This window comes from Pelophylax lessonae (assembly GCF_965119305.1).
Source record: "Pelophylax lessonae genome assembly, chromosome: 4".
Lineage (NCBI taxonomy): Eukaryota > Metazoa > Chordata > Amphibia > Anura > Ranidae > Pelophylax > Pelophylax lessonae.
The window spans coordinates 13,560,368-13,576,134 of record NC_138771.1 but is presented as its reverse complement, the minus strand read 5'-3'; the positions used below and the strand labels follow the sequence as shown (position 1 = coordinate 13,576,134).

The 15,767-nt window shown below is 47.3% G+C and overlaps 1 protein-coding gene across 3 annotated transcripts in view; it reads right to left on the bottom strand.

The window, feature by feature from the left end:
* Positions 1-688: 688 nt before the first annotated feature.
* Positions 689-15,767, bottom strand: part of UACA (uveal autoantigen with coiled-coil domains and ankyrin repeats) — a 195,450-nt gene continuing 180,371 nt past the window's right edge. For all 3 annotated transcript variants that reach the window (XM_082252996.1, XM_082252998.1, XM_082252997.1), the window contains 3 exons: positions 9,010-9,129; positions 3,801-3,866; positions 689-923 (listed from right to left, as the gene is read on the bottom strand). In XM_082252996.1, coding sequence (XP_082109122.1) covers positions 852-923; positions 3,801-3,866; positions 9,010-9,129 — 258 coding nt within the window. In that variant the 3' untranslated portion in view covers positions 689-851. The remainder of the gene's footprint in view (positions 924-3,800; positions 3,867-9,009; positions 9,130-15,767) is intronic.

The following is a 15,767-nucleotide window of genomic DNA, read 5'->3' as shown; positions in this document are numbered from 1 at the left end:
GTGTTCTGTACCACCAATAGTGAGATACTCCAACCCGAGGAATCCCAGTCGTAGCAATTAAGAACAGTTAACCAGTCAAAATCAAACCCAAGAATTAGTAACTGCATGAGCCAGTTCAACCAAATTGTAAGAATGTGCGAGTCTCTTGTGCACCAAGTGAAGAGATAGGTCAAAAGTATTTGAATGCTGAGACCTCTGAATGGGAACCTCCATTAAAAAAAAAAAAATGTCATAGGTCCCTCCCTTCCATTGCTTTAACATACTACTAATCCCCCATCACTATCTGATATTAATTCTCACCGCCTTGTATTTCTGCCATCTTCACCCCCCAAGGTTTCCACCAGACTTTCTACATACGGTCATCATTCTGTTAATGCACCTTCTGCACCAATCTCCTATAATCGGATCAATATGTCTTTCCTCTCCTCCTCTTATCCAAACCATCACATCCCCCGTCTTGCTTCGTGGCTCATCACATTCTTTGCTCTCTGAGATTCACATAACATATACCACCAACCTCCAATATCACATCCAGTGTTCCTAAATCTCCACCAATCCCCTCCCCCCCCTTGTTAGTGTCTATATTTCCTCTTCCTAGACAACAGCTCTCCCCCTCTTTGAGATCACAACATTCCTTCTTTTATCTGTTACATTCCTTCTTTTATCTGTTACATTCCTTCTTTTATCTGTTACATTCCATACTTTCTAACAGCAGAGTGTGTCTTGTGGGGTGATTTGATGCTGGGACTGTAGCACCCAATATTAGCACTGTATACAGTGAAAGTTGTATTTTCTGTTTAGTAGTGTTCTGCCCACTACCCCACCAACTCCTAGATTACACCGATGAGAAATCAGCAGACGAGCTCTTGTCGCATGTTGATAATCTGTAATAAAGCATCCTGTACGTCTGCATCCATGTGACCCTGGGAAGAGAAGATGAATCATATATTAGGAGATAAAACAACTTCAATACCACCAGATACCTGAAGGCGTTACAAAGTTACCAAGAGTCTGTAAGAACATTAGCTTCCCTTTGAAACATCAGATTCGCCCCTCCAAGCGGCTCCACCCCACCGCCATCTCTACGATTAACCACTTCATAATCGGCACTTTCATCTCCTTCCTGCCCATATTTCCAGGGCTTTTTTTCAGCGGGAATGCGGAGGGAACGCAGTTCCGGCACCTCTAGCACTGAATGTATGTAATGGCAAGGAGTGCTGGGTTGTCCTACATTGCCTATTGATGCTGGCTGCCGATGGATCTATTGTTGCTGGAGGGGATCTATTCCTGCAGGAGGGCTTATTGCTGCTGGGGAGATCTAGTGTGGCTGCTGGGGGATATATTGTCTCTGGAAGAGATCTCGTTTGGCAGGGGGGTCTATTTTAGCTGGGGTGGGTCTTATGTTGCTGAGGGGTCAGTTGTTGCTGGGAGGGATCTACTGTTTAGGCAGCAGTCTATTGATGCTGGCTGCTGGGAGATCTGTTGTTGCTGCTGATGGCCCATTGTTTCTGGCTGGATCTGTTGTTGCTGGGGTATTGTTGTTCGCTTCAGGGGATCTATTTCACTGCTTTTCTCTTATTAACAAATTCCATAAAAATTACTTTGTACCACAAAATGTTACTTGGTTCTGTATTTTCAAAAAGTGATGGTACTGGGAGGTGGGTAGTGGGTGGAACCAAGGAACCCTTCACGGACGTAGGTAGGGGCGGAGACAAGGGGTAAGTCCAAAAGAGGGAGTTCCTGCACCTAGTCTCTGAGAAAAAGAGCCCTGTGTATATATATATATATATCTCTATAGCTCTCTCTCTATCTATCTATATATATCTCCCCATCTATATACAGTGGGTACGGAAAGTATTCAGACCCCCTTCAATTTTTCACTCTTTGTTATATTGCAGCCATTTGCTAAAATCATTTAAGTTCATTCTTCTTCCTCATGAATGTACACATAGCACCCCATACTGACAGAAAAACACAGAATTGTTGACATTGTTGCAGATTTATTAAAAAAGAAAAACTGAAATATCACATGGTCCTAAGTATTCAGACCCTTTGCTCAGTATTTAGTAGAAGCCCCCTTTTGATCTAATACAGCCAGGAGTTTTTTTGGGAAAGATGCAACAAGTCTTTCACACCTGGATTTGGGGATCCTCTGCCATTCCTCCTTGCAGATCCTCTCCAGTTCTGTCAGGTTGGATGGTAAACGTTGGTGGACAGCCATTTTTAGGTCTCTCCAGAGATGCTCAATTGGGTTTAAGTCAGGGCTCTGGCTGGGCCATTCAACAACAGTCACGGAGTTGTTGTGAAGCCACTCCTTCGTTATTTTAGCTGTGTGCTTAGGGTCATTGTCTTGTTGGAAGGTAAACCTTCGGCCCAGTCTGAGGTCCAGAGCACTCTGGAGAAGGTTTTTGTCCAGGATATCCCTGTACTTGGCCGCATTCATCTTTCCCTCGATTGCAACCAGTCGTCCTGTCCCTGCAGCTGAAAAACACCCCCACAGCATGATGCTGCCACCACCATGCTTCACTGTTGGGACTGTATTGGACAGGTGATGAGCAGTGCCTGGTTTTCTCCACACATACCGCTTAGAATTAAGGCCAAAAAGTTCTATTTTGGTCTCATCAGACCAGAGAATCTTATTTCTCACCATCTTGGAGTCCTTCGGGTGTTTTTTAGAAAACTCCATGCGGGCTTTCATGTGTCTTACACTGAGGAGAGGCTTCCGTGGGGCCACTCTGCCATAAAGCCCCGACTGGTGGAGGGCTGCAGTGATGGTTGACTTTCTACAACTTTCTCCCATCTCCTGACTGCATCTCTGGAGCTCAGCCACAGTGATCTTTGGGTTCTTCTTTACCTCTCTCACCAAGGCTCTTCTCCCCCGATAGCTCAGTTTGGCCGGACGGCCAGCTCTAGGAAGGGTTCTGGTCGTCCCAAACGTCTTCCATTTTAGGATTATGGAGGCCACTGTGCTCTTAGGAACCTTAAGTGCAGCAGAAATCTTTTTGTAACCTTGGCCAGATCTGTGCCTTGCCACAATTCTGTCTCTGAGCTCTTCAGGCAGTTCCTTTGACCTCATGATTCTCATTTGCTCTGACATGCATTGTGATCTGGAAGGTCTTATATAGACAGGTGTGTGGCTTTCCTAATCAAGTCCAATCAGTATAATCAAACACAGCTGGACTCAAATGAAGGTGTAGAACCATCTCAAGGATGATCAGAAGAAATGGAAAGCACCTGCGTTAAATATATGAATGTCACAGCAAAGGGTCTGAATACTTAGGACCATGTGATATTTCAGTTTTTCTTTTTTAATAAATCTGCAACAATGTCAACAATTCTGTGTTTTTCTGTCAGTATGGGGTGCTATGTGTACATTCATGAGGAAGAAGAATGAACTTAAATGATTTTAGCAAATGGCTGCAATATAACAAAGAGTGAAAAATTTAAGGGGGTCTGAATACTTTCCGTACCCACTGTATATATGATATATCTATCTATCTATCTATATCTATCTATCTATCTATCTATCTATCTATCTATCTATCTATCTATCTATCTATCTATCTATCTATCTATCTATCTATCTATCTATCTATCTATCTATCTATCTATCTATCTATCTATCTATCTATCTATCTATCTATCTATCTATCTATCTATCTATCTATCTATCTATCTATATATATATATCTATATAGTCCTATGCTACTAAGCTTTTCGGCAGGCTGCAGTATTAGGACATTTGGTACAGTGTACAATTTATCATATTGTAGACAATAGTAGACTAAGTGGAGTTTTACCTGCACAGCATTCAACAGATGAGAACGATAGATGGAGACGATCTCCTGGTGCCTGCGCTGCGTCTCCTGTAGTAAACAATACATCTGTTAGACAATAAAAAAAGTACAGCGAACAGAGTAGACATACAAAATACTACCCTAGATAATGACCATTATGTACACACACACATATATATATATATATATACATATACATACATACTTTTTTTATATATTGTAATATATGTACATTATGTTTTATATACAAGCTACTGTATGTCCTTTTTGTATATTTTAAATTTGGTCTTCAATAGCCCTGAAGAAGGGGGAAGTCTCTGTTCCCCCGAAACACGTTGGCTTCAACATGTTCTGATACTACCATTAAAAACGACGATTTTTTGATCCAAGTTGGTTTCTTATTTTGACATCGGGCGCTCCTTTAACCTACCACCAGCACCTTCGGAAACGACCACCAGGCCGTACCTAAAGGCAGCAGTCTAGACCCTCTAAAAGGGTTCATCGCCACCTTCCCATCCAGGCGGGTCAGACTCAATTCCCCCAATCTGCCCCCATCATCACCCACCCGCAGACGCTCTATCGAGTAGCTTAGTCCATCGCAGTCATCAACTTTCAAGAACGGCTGCCATCTTGAGTTCAGCAACTCTTAGGGCTCATTTACACCTGTGGCAGTCTTTGCTGTGCCTCCAAAAGGTGATCTGTGAAATCTGAACGCTGTTCAGATGCCCTTTTGACACCTCACAGCCTGTTTTAACCATGTGAAGCCTGCGCACCACTGCTCTGCGTTCATTTGAATGGACAGCGTTCCTCCGCTGTACTGCCCACTGAACATGAAGGGGGGGGGGGGTGAGGGGCATAGTTTTTGCCACAGACCACAAAGCAAAGCATCGTGCTTGGAGTATAAAGGCTTGATAAGGGGAGGTGGTAAAACTGCGATTTAAATGCCAAATTTTGGGCTGCCACCAGAACATAAATAGGGACACAAGTTCTGGTGACAACCAGGGATTTCTTCACTTTGGAAGCATTTACTCTCACTTCCAGTTTTGATTATGGGACAGGAAGTAAAGGGAAATCTCACCCATGGGACACAAATAGCAAAAAAAAAAAAAAAGAAAAAGAAAAAGAAAATGGTTATAGTCCTTCCTTAAACTACTTAGGGCCGGCCTTAGGTGTTCAGGCGCCCTGTGCGAGCTTATCCTGTGGCGCCCACTCCCCCCCCCCCCACCCCCGCATTTTCTTGCACCTTTATTTGACTTTTATTTTTTATGATCACTAATAACTTAGCCCCTCTTACATCAGAGCCCCCCTTACATCACAGACCCCCCACACAAAGCCCCCTTACATCAGAGCCCCCCCACATCAGAGAGCCCCCCTTACATCACAGACCCCCCACACAAAGCTCCCTTACATCAGAGCCCCCCCACACAGAGCCCCCCACATCAGAGAGCCCCCCTTACATCACAGACTCCCCCACACAAAGCCCCCTTACATCACAGACCCCCCAACACAAAGCTCCCTTACATCAGAGCCCCCCCCACACAGAGCCCCCCACATCAGAGAGCCCCCTTACATCAGAGACCCCCCCACACAAAGCCGCCTTACATCAGAGCCCCCCTTACATCACAGACCCCCAACACAAAGCCCCCTTACATCAGAGCCCCCCCCACATCAGAGAGCCCCCTTACATCACAGACCCCCACACAAAGCCCCCTTACATCAGAGCCCCCCACATCAGAGAGCCCCCCTTACATAACAGACCCCCCACACAAAGCCCCCTTACATCAGAGCTCCTCACATCAGAGAGCCCCCTTACATCACAGACCCCCCACACAAAGCCCCCTTACATCAGAGCCCCCCCCCCACATCAGAGAGCCCCCTTACATCACAGACCCCCCCCACACAAAGCCCCCTTACATCAGAGCTCCTCACATCAGAGAGCCCCCTTACATCACAGACCCCCCACACAAAGCCCCCTTACATCAGAGTCCCCCCCACATCAGAGAGCCCCCTTACATCACAGACCCCCCCACACAAAGCCCCCTTACATCAGATTCCCCCCCCACACAGAGCCCCCCTTACATCACAGACCCCCCACACAAAGCTCCCTTACATCAGAGTCCCCCCCACACAGAGCCCCCCTTACATCACAGACCCCCCACACAAAGCCCCCTTACATCATAGCCCCCCCACACAGAGCCCCCCTTACATCAGAGAGCCCCCACTCAAAGCCCCCTTACATCAGAGCCCCCCCCCACATCAGAGATCCCCCACACAAAGCCCCCTTACATCACAGACCCCCCACACAAAGCCCCCCACATCAGAGAGCCCCCTTACATCACAGACCCCCCACACAAAGCCCTCTTACATCAGAGCCCACCACATCAGAGAGCCCCCCTTACATCAGAGCCCCCTTACATCAGAGCCCCCCCCCTTACATCACAGACCCCCAACACAAAGCCTCCTTACATCAGAGCCCCTCCCCCCACACAGAGCCCCCCTTACATCACAGACCCCCCACACAAAGCCCCCCTCACATCAGAGACCCCCCCTTACATTTTTTGAAGGAGAGAGACCTCACTTACCTCACGCTGTCTGCAGCTTTTTTCTTTAAACTTCCTGCCCACACATCCCTGGGGAGTGTGGGCGGGGCGGGAGGAGGAGGAGCTGACGATCTCTCCTCTGGCATCCCTGCAGGGAGGAGGGATCTGTCATCGTGGATCGGAGGCTGAGCTGTGTGTGATACACAGCTCGCCTCAGACTGCAGCAGTAGGAGACCGGTGCACAGCGGGAGGTAAGCGGCGGCCGCGGCCTGTGTTGCCCCTGTCCAGGCCGCGGTCGCCGCTTACCTCCCGCTGTGCAGCCTGAATCGCCTGATCTTCTGCGAGCTGTGATGGCCGCACGGCGCCCTTGTTGCCCATGGCGTCCTGTGCGACCGCACAGCTCGCACACCCCAAAGGCCGGCCCTGTCTGGTTCTCAACTACTTTAAAGCAATCTGACAAGTTACAATTTATATTAAATATGTTCACATAGGCACCGCATTTAATGTTTGGATCTCTGCTTTTGGATTTGAATCCATGCGATACATCTTATGCATCCATTTGAGGGTAAGCGTTACCTGTTTTCTGGACTATTTAGTTCAGCTACCTTTAATTTTTGGTTTACAATAATATATTTCCTATTTTTTCTGGTATTTCTAGTTCGAGAATAACTGGCCCTGTAGTTCAGGCATCCCAACTTTTCCTGAATTTCAGTTTTCCCTTCTGCCAACAATATATATCCAATATACCAGGGATCCTCAAACTACGGCCCTCCTGCTGTTGTGGAACTACACATCCCATGAGTCATTGTAAAACTCTGACATTCACAGACATGACTAGGCATGATGGGAATTGTAGTTCCCCAACAACTGGAGGGCCATAGTTTGAAGACCCTTGCAATATACTATTTAACAGGGTTAGTAGCAGTCTATAGGCCCTTTGGTTTTGGTTTAATCTGTAGGGTTCACTTTTACAAATATCCAGTAAGACTATCCCATAACCCCACTAGCGAAAGACTATACATTTGTCTCCTTATTAGCATTGCACCTGCGTGACCACTTTGAACACAGACTGTTTCTTTGCCTGTGGATTATCCTCCCATGGACCAGCAGGCTTTGATGGACCAATGACCCATCGGGGTGAGTAAATATTTTTTAATACAAGAATGTTTCACCCTACTAGGGTATAGTACCATAGATTTTCACCATATTCCTTCTAAACCTTGGCACCCCAGATGTTTTCGGACTACATTTCCCATGATGCTCATGCACTTTGCAGTATCGTTGAGCATCATAGGAAATGCAGTTCCAAAATATCTGGGGTGCCAATGTTCGCCATCACTGTTCTATACTATTTTGTATGAGGCATGTCTTAACCTCCATAGCGGTATTCCAGAGTGTGGCTCGGGGTTCATTTTCAGTACCAAACGCGGTAACCCCCGAGCCACACTCGTGATTATCCCAGAATCACACTCTCCTTCCCTGCGACCCCCCCGCCGTCCTCCAGCCATCCTCCCGCTGTGTGCACGGCCGATGCCGGCACCTGTCTGCCGGTTCCCTTCCCTGCGAGCGTTGTGACGCAGGGGGGGTTGGAACCGGCAGCAATTTCTAAAATGTAAATACACCAAATGAGATGATAGAAAGCTGTGATCCTAACGGATTACACTGTATCATCCCATCTCACCACAGGATTTCACCTGGTGACTTTTCCAGTGCCCTGCCTGTGCTTTTCCAGTTCTTTGTGCCTGGAAAATAGAGAACGACCATGGCATCCAAAAAGTGTTCTTTTTGCGCAAAAGCGCTTTAAGATGAACTGGAAAACAGCGACAGCGAAACTGAGTTACTTGAAGAACTGAGCGATAGCGATTGGTGGGAAAATACGTCATCAGATACGGAAAGTGAGGACTGCGACAATTCTGATGTCTCTTTCTGGCACATAGATGTGGAATTTGGGAAGAATATCAAATGATTCTTCAGAATTTCTAACGGAGCGATGTGCCAGAAAGAGACATCAGAATCGTCGCTGTCGTCACTTTCTGTACCTGATGACGAATTTTCCCACCAATCGCTATCGCTCAGTTCTTCCAAGTAACTCTGTTTCGCTGTCACTGTTTTCCAGTTCGTCTAAAAGCGCTTTTGCGCAAAAAGAACGCTTTTTGGACGCCATGGTCGTTCTCTATTTTCCAGGCACAAAGAACTGGAAAAGCACAGGCAGGGCACTGGAAAAGTTACCAGGTGAAATCCTGTGGTGAGATGGGATGATACAGTGTAATCCAATCACAGCTTTCTATCATCTCATTTGGTGTATTTCCATTTTTTAATTTGCCGTCAGTTCCACCCCCCCTGCGTCGCAACGCTCGCAGGGAAGGGAACCCGGAAGACCGGTGCCGGCATCGGCCGAGCACACAGCGGGAGGACAGTGGGGGATCGCAAGGAAAGGTGAGTTTTAAAATTGAAAACAACAGATTTCCATGCAAAACAATGTAACGCTTTTAGCACAGAAATCCTGACTTAATCAGACCGCCAGGGAGGTTAACATTGACACTGGTGGCAGATCGCAGACTTCAGTGCGGTTCGGCAAACGCTCAGGATTCACCGCGTTTCCCACACCGCATAAGTGAACCGGGGCTAAGACCTAGGTTTTGGATACAGAGCAGTTCCATGACATTACTTACATCCAGTTGGCACTGTAGGGTTTTGATCTGATTCTGCAGAGACTCTGTTAATTGGCTTCTCCCAGAAAGCTGGGACAAGGACTGCTTCAGCCTCTCTACATCCTTGAGAAGAACAGAGACCTTTCCAAAAGAGAAAAAAAACACAAAACATCAGCGCTACAGAAAAAAGCGGACAGAGACAAACAGCAAGCAAGAATGCATCTGTTGAAGATCTTTTCACACACAGACTATTATTAATCATTTGCCTCAGTCATTTTTCAGTTTCAAAAATGCTTTTCGGGAATCCAGGACCTCTATAAAAAGCCATACCGCCATCTTTAACCACTTCAGCCCCGGAAGGTTTTACCCCCTTACTGACCAGGCCCTATTTTGCGATTCGGCACGGAGTTACTTTAACGGACAATTGCACGGTCGTGCGACGCTGTACCCAAAGGAAATCTGCGTCCTTTTTCCCCACAAACAGAGCTTTCTTTTGGTGGTATTTGATCACCTGTGCGATTTTTATTTTTTGTGTTATAAACAAAAAAAGAGCGACAATTTTGAAAAAAAAAAAAAAACACAATATTTTTCACATTCTGCTATATAACATTTCCCCCCACCCCAAAAAAAATTAAAAATCAAAATTCTTTAACATTTTAGGCCAATTTGTTTTCGGATACATATTTTTTGATAAAAAAAATTGTAATAAGCGCATTTTGATTGGTTTGCGCAAAAGTTATCTCGTCTTAAATGCGGGAACAATTTGACAATTGCGCGGTCGTACGATGCTGTACCCAAATAAAATTGACGTCCTTCTTCCCACAAATAGAGATTTCTTTTGGGTGGTATTTGATCACCTGTGCAATTTTTAGTTTTTACGCTATAAACAAAAAAAAAAAGGAGCGACAATTTTGAAGAAAGTTTTTTTCGACTTTCTGCTATAAAACACATCCTTATGAAAAATGTAAAAAAAAAAAAAAAATTCTTCATCACTTTAGGTCAATATGTATTCTATTACAGATAAAAAAAAAAAATCCCAAGAAGCGTAAATTGATTGGTTTGCGCAAAAGTTATAGCGTCTATAAACTAAGGGGTATATTTATGGAATTTGTTTAAAATTATTTTTACTAGTAATGGCAGCGATCAGCGACTCAGACTGCAATATTGTGGCAGACAAATCTGACACCTGACACTTTTTTTTTTTTTTGGGGAACCAGTAACACTAACAGTGATCAGTGCTAAAAATATGCACTGTCGCTATACTAATGACATTGGCTGGGGTGATCAACGGGTTAATTGTGTTCCTAGCCAGTGTTTGTGCACTGTGGGGGAGGTGCTTCTACTAAGGGAACACGGGATCCACGCCTTCCCTGCTTTGCAGGAACACGGGATCCACGCCTTCCCTGCTTTGCAGGAACACGGGATCCACGCTTTCCCTGGTTTGCAGGAACACGAGATCCACGCCTTCCCTGCTTTGCAGGAACACAGGATCCACGCCTTCCCTGGTTTGCAGGAACACGGGATCCACGCCTTCCCTGGTTTGCAGGAACACAGGATCCACGCCTTCCCTGGTTTGCAGGAACACGGGATCCACACCTTCCCAGGTTTGCAGGAACACGGGATCCACGCCTTCCCTGGTTGCAGGAACACGGGATCCACACCTTCCCAGCTTTGCAGGAACACAGGATCCACGCCTTCCCAGCTTTGCAGGAACACAGGATCCACGCCTTCCCTGCTTTGCAGGAACACAGGATCCACGCCTTCCCTGCTTTGCAGGAACACAGGATCCAGGCCTTCCCTGCTTTGCAGGCACACAGGATCCACACCTTCCCTGCTTTGCAGGAACACAGGATCCATGCCTTCCCTGCCTTGCAGGAACACAGGATCCACGCCTTCCCTGCTTTGCAGAAACACCGGATCCACGCCTGCCCTGCTGACAGAACGTCAATCTGCCTTGTTAACATAAATGTTTACTTTCTCCTATAAAACATTTCCGATGGAAAAAAATATAGAAAAAAATCTAATTTATTGATAAAATTAGGCCAAAATGTATTTGTCTACATGTTTTTGGTTAAAAAAAAGAAATCCCAATAAGTGTATATTGATTGGTTTGCGCAAAAGTTATAGCATCAACAAACTCTGATTTTTTTTTTTATACTAGTAATGGCAGCAATCAGCGACTTTTGGCGGAACTGCGATATTGCAGAGGACAAATCTGACACAAACTGACTTTTTTGGGACCAGAAACACCAATACAGTGATCAGTGCATAAAATATGCACTGTACTGACACTGACTGGGCAGGGGTTAACATCAGGGGCAATCAAATGGTTAACTGTGTGCCTAGCTGGTGCTTTCTTACTCTGATGGAGGTGCTTGTACTAGGGGAAGGCATGGATCGGTGCGCCCCTGCTTTGCAGAGAGACAGGGTCCATGCCTTGTGTACTGACAGATCGCCCTGTGCAGGCGGACATCGAGTCCACTGTACCCTCCGATCAGCTCCCGCTGTGTATAATCACAGCATGAGCAGGCCCGCTGGCGCCACCTTAGACCCAGAAGTTTTGAATCACACACTAGGTACGTGATCCGGTGCAGCCATGCCACTTTGCCGCCGTATATCTAAGTTACAAGCGGCTAAAGAGGAACTTAACTGAGCACCACAAACTGATTTTTTTTTTAATATTCAAAGCCAACTCCCCCCATCCCTCCATGTCTTCAAACTTTATTTTGTTGAAAACACCCCCCTAGCATTTCTAGATGCAGCCATCTTGAGTAAGGGCAGATTATTCATGCATCATTTACTTCCTGGATTCCATCTGCCCTTAGCTTAGGCATGCAGACTGGAGGGTGTGCCTAGCTGAGGAAGCCACTCCTCCAATGTAGACTTCTGGGAAGCAGAACATCACGTTGGCCTAGGCTAGAAACCAGGAAGTAAATGAAGAAAGATATATATAAAAAAGGGTAAAAGTAAATATAATATACCTTCGTATCTATTTACTAATGCTAGCAGCATAAGTATTAAAAATAGTTCATGTTGATTGAGTGAAGAATCCATCTGCCCTTAGCTCAGGCATGCTGGTAGGAAGGTGTGCTTAGCTGAGAAAGCCCCTCCTCCCATGAAGACTCCTGGGATGTATGACATTTTGGCCTAGGCCAGAAACCAGGAAGTAACTGAAGAAATGTACAAAAGCAAAAAAAAAGTTTAAAACAAAAACTATAATATACCTTCCTATTTACTAATGCTAGCAAGTAAAAAGGATTAAAATGAGTTCCTGTTGAGTGAAAGAGTTTAGTTGTGCTCTAACTTTTGTGAAAAGCATTGTGACTGATACTATTGGTGATATCACCCGAACCGTCCTCTCTGCGCCTCCAAAGACCTCCTGCTCTCAAGCTCTTGCTTCCTTCTCCCCATTACCGAACCGTCCTCTCTCTGCGCCTCCAAAGACCTGCTTTCAAGCTCTCACCTCCTCCTCCCCATTACCGAACCGTCATCTCTGCTCCTCCAAAGACCTCCTGCTTTCAAGCTCTCACCTCCTCCTCCCTATACCGAACCATCCTCTCTGCACCTCCAAAGACCTCCTGCTCTCAAGCGCTCGCCTCCTCCTCCCCATTCCCGAACCGTCCTCTCTCTGCACCTCCAAAGACCTCCTGCTCTCAAACTCTCGCCTCCTCCCAGTGGCGTAGCGTGGGGGGTGCAGGGGGGGCTGGCCGCACCGGGTGCAACATCTGGGGGGGCGCATTCCTGCAGTGTCACTCTGACACAGTATCGCACGCTGTCTGTGGTTGCCGCCATGTTTAGGCTGGGAGATGTCCAGCGGGCGCCATATGGATTAAAATGGCGGGGCGGAGCTGGACTGTGCCTCACCTGTCCATTGGCTTAGGGTGGAGTGGCGCTGTGGCTCATGTGGAAATGTTGCAAGCCAAGCCCCGCCTGTGCCGCCTCTCCTCACAATCGGCCGCATGTTCAGAAGAGCTCAGTCAGCTCAGCGAGTGAATCAGCAGCCTGGCACTGTCACAGAGTCAGTAATCATTCATCTATCTATCTTTCCCTGTTGTCGTGACCCTCAGCCAGCCGTTGTGAGAGGTGAGACCGTTGGGGGGGAGCAGCCTGGACTGGAGTGGAGAGCCCTCACTATGTATAAAGTAGTGCAGTGGGCAGTGTAGTGCAGTGTAGTGGGAAGTGTAGTGCAGTGGACAGTGTAGTGTAGTGGGCAGTGTGGTGTAGTGGGCAGTGTAGTGTAGTGGACAGTGTAGTGTAGTGGGCAGTGTGGTGTAGTGGGCAGTGTGGTGTAGTGGGCAGTGTGGTGTAGTGGGCAGTGTGGTGTAGTGGGCAGTGTAGTGTAGTGGGCAGTGTAGTGTAGTGGACAGTGTAGTGTAGTGTAGTGGGCAGTGTAGTGGACAGTGTAGTGTATTGGGCAGTGTAGTGTATTGGACAGTGAAGTGAAGTGTAGTGCAGTGGGCAGCGTAGTGTAGTGGACAGTGTAGTGTAGTGGACAGTGTAGTGTAGTGGACAGTGTAGTGTAGTATAGTGGGCAGTGTAGTGGGCAGTGTAGTGTAGTGGGTAGTGCAGTGGGCAGTGTAGTGTAGTGGATAGTGTAGTGTAGTGGGCAGGTAGGAATCAGGTAGGTCAGTGTAAGGGTCAGTATTGTGGACAGGTAGGTCAGTATAGAGGTCAGTATAGGAATCAGGTAGGTTAGCGTAGTGGACAGGTAGGTCAGTATAGGAATCAGGCTGGTCAGTACTATTGTAGGAAGAGACTAAGGGAGTGCTAAAAGTCCGCAGGTTAGGGGGCGCAAATTACTTGCTTTGCCCCGGGCGCTGACAACCCATGCTACGCCACTGCCTCCTCCGCCCCTAACCGAACCCGTCCTCTCTGCGCCTCCAAAGACCTCCTGCTCTCAAGCTCTCGCCTCCTCCTCCCCACTCCCGAACCGTCCTCTCTCTATACCTCCAAAGACCTCCTGCTCTCAAGCTCTCGCCTCCTCCTCCCCATACAGAACCGTCCTCTCTGCGCCTCCAAAGACCTCCTGCTCTCGAGCTCTCGCCGCCTCCTCCTCACCATTCCCGAACCATCCTCTCTCTGCGCCTCCAAAGACCTCCTGCTCTCGAGCTCTCGCCTCCTCCTCCTCCTTTCCATTCCCGAACCGTCCTCTCTGCGCCTCCAAAGACCTCCTGCTCTCGCCTCCTCCTCCTCCTCCCCATTCCCGAACCGTCCTCTCTGCGCCTCCAAAGACCTCCTGCTCTCAAGCTCTTGCCTCCTCCCCATTCCCGAACCGTCCTCTCTCTGCTCCTCCAAAGACCTCCTGCTCTCAAGCTCTCGCCGCCTCCTCCCCATTCTCGTTTCCAGGACTTCTCCCAAGTCTCTCCCATCCTCTGGAACTCTCTACCTCAATCTGTCCAGCTATCTCTTACTCTGACTGCCTTTAGGCGATCCCTGGAAACTCATCACTTCAGGGAAGCCTATCACACCTCCAACTAAATTAACTTTTCTCTCTTTCATCAGCTCATCCCCCATAGGTATAACCTTTTGTACCACTTGCCCCACCCTAATAGATTGTACGCCCTTGGGAGCAGGGTCCTCTTAACCCTCTTGTATTGTAATTGTACCGTCTTCCCTTTAGGATATAAAGCACTGGGCAAACTGTTGGCGCTATAAGTGCATCCGGAAAGTAGTCACAGCACTTCACTTTTTCCACATTCCAACATTTTCCAGCAGCCTGATGTTCCTACAACTTGATTGGAGTCCCCCTGTGGTAAATTCAGTTGATTGGACTGGATTTGGAAAAGCACACACCTGTCTATATAAAGGTCCCATAGTTCTCAGAGCACAAACCAAGTCATGAAGTCCAAAAAATTGTTTGTAGACCTCTGAGACAGGATTGTATGGAGGCACAGATCTGGGGAAGGGTACAGAAACATTTCTGCAGCATTGAAGGTCCCAATGAGCACAGTGGCCTCCATCATCTGTAAATAGAAGAAGTTTGGAACCACCAGGACTCTTCCAAGAGCGGGCCGCCCAGTCAAACTGAGCGATCGGGGGAGAAGGGCCTTAGTCAGGGAGGTGACCAAGAATCCGATGGTCACTCTGACAGAGCTCTAGCGTTTCTCTGTGGAGAGAGGAGAACCTTCCAGAATAACCATCTCTGCAGCACTCCACCAATCAGGCCTGTATGGTAGAGTGGCCAGACGAAAGCGACTCCTGAGTAAAAGGCCCATGACAGCCCACCTGGAGTTTGCCAAAAGGCACCTGAAGGACTCTCAGACCATGAGAAACAAAATTCTCTGCTCTGATGAAACAAAGATTGAACTCTTTGGCCGAAATGGTAAGCGTCATGTCTGGAGGAAACCAGGCACCGCTCATCACCTGGCCAATACCATCCCTACAGTGAAGCATGGTGGTGGCAGCATCATGGTGTGGGGATGTTTTTCAGCGGCAGGAACTGGGAGACTAGTCAGGATTGAGGGAAAGATGAATGCAGCAATGTACAGAGACATTCTTGATGAAAACCTGCTTCAGAGCACTGTGGACCTCAGACTGGGGTGAAGGATCATCTTCCAACAGAACAACAACCCTAAGCACACAGCCAAGATAAAGGAGTGGCTATGGGAAAACTGTATATTTCCTTGAGTGGCCCAGCCAGAGCCCAGACTTGAACCCGATTGAACATCTCTGAAGAGATCTGAAAATGGCTGTGCACCGAAACTCCCCATCCAACCTGATGGAGCTTGAGAGGTCCTGCAAAGAAGAATGGGAGAAACTGCCCAAAAATAGGTGTGCCA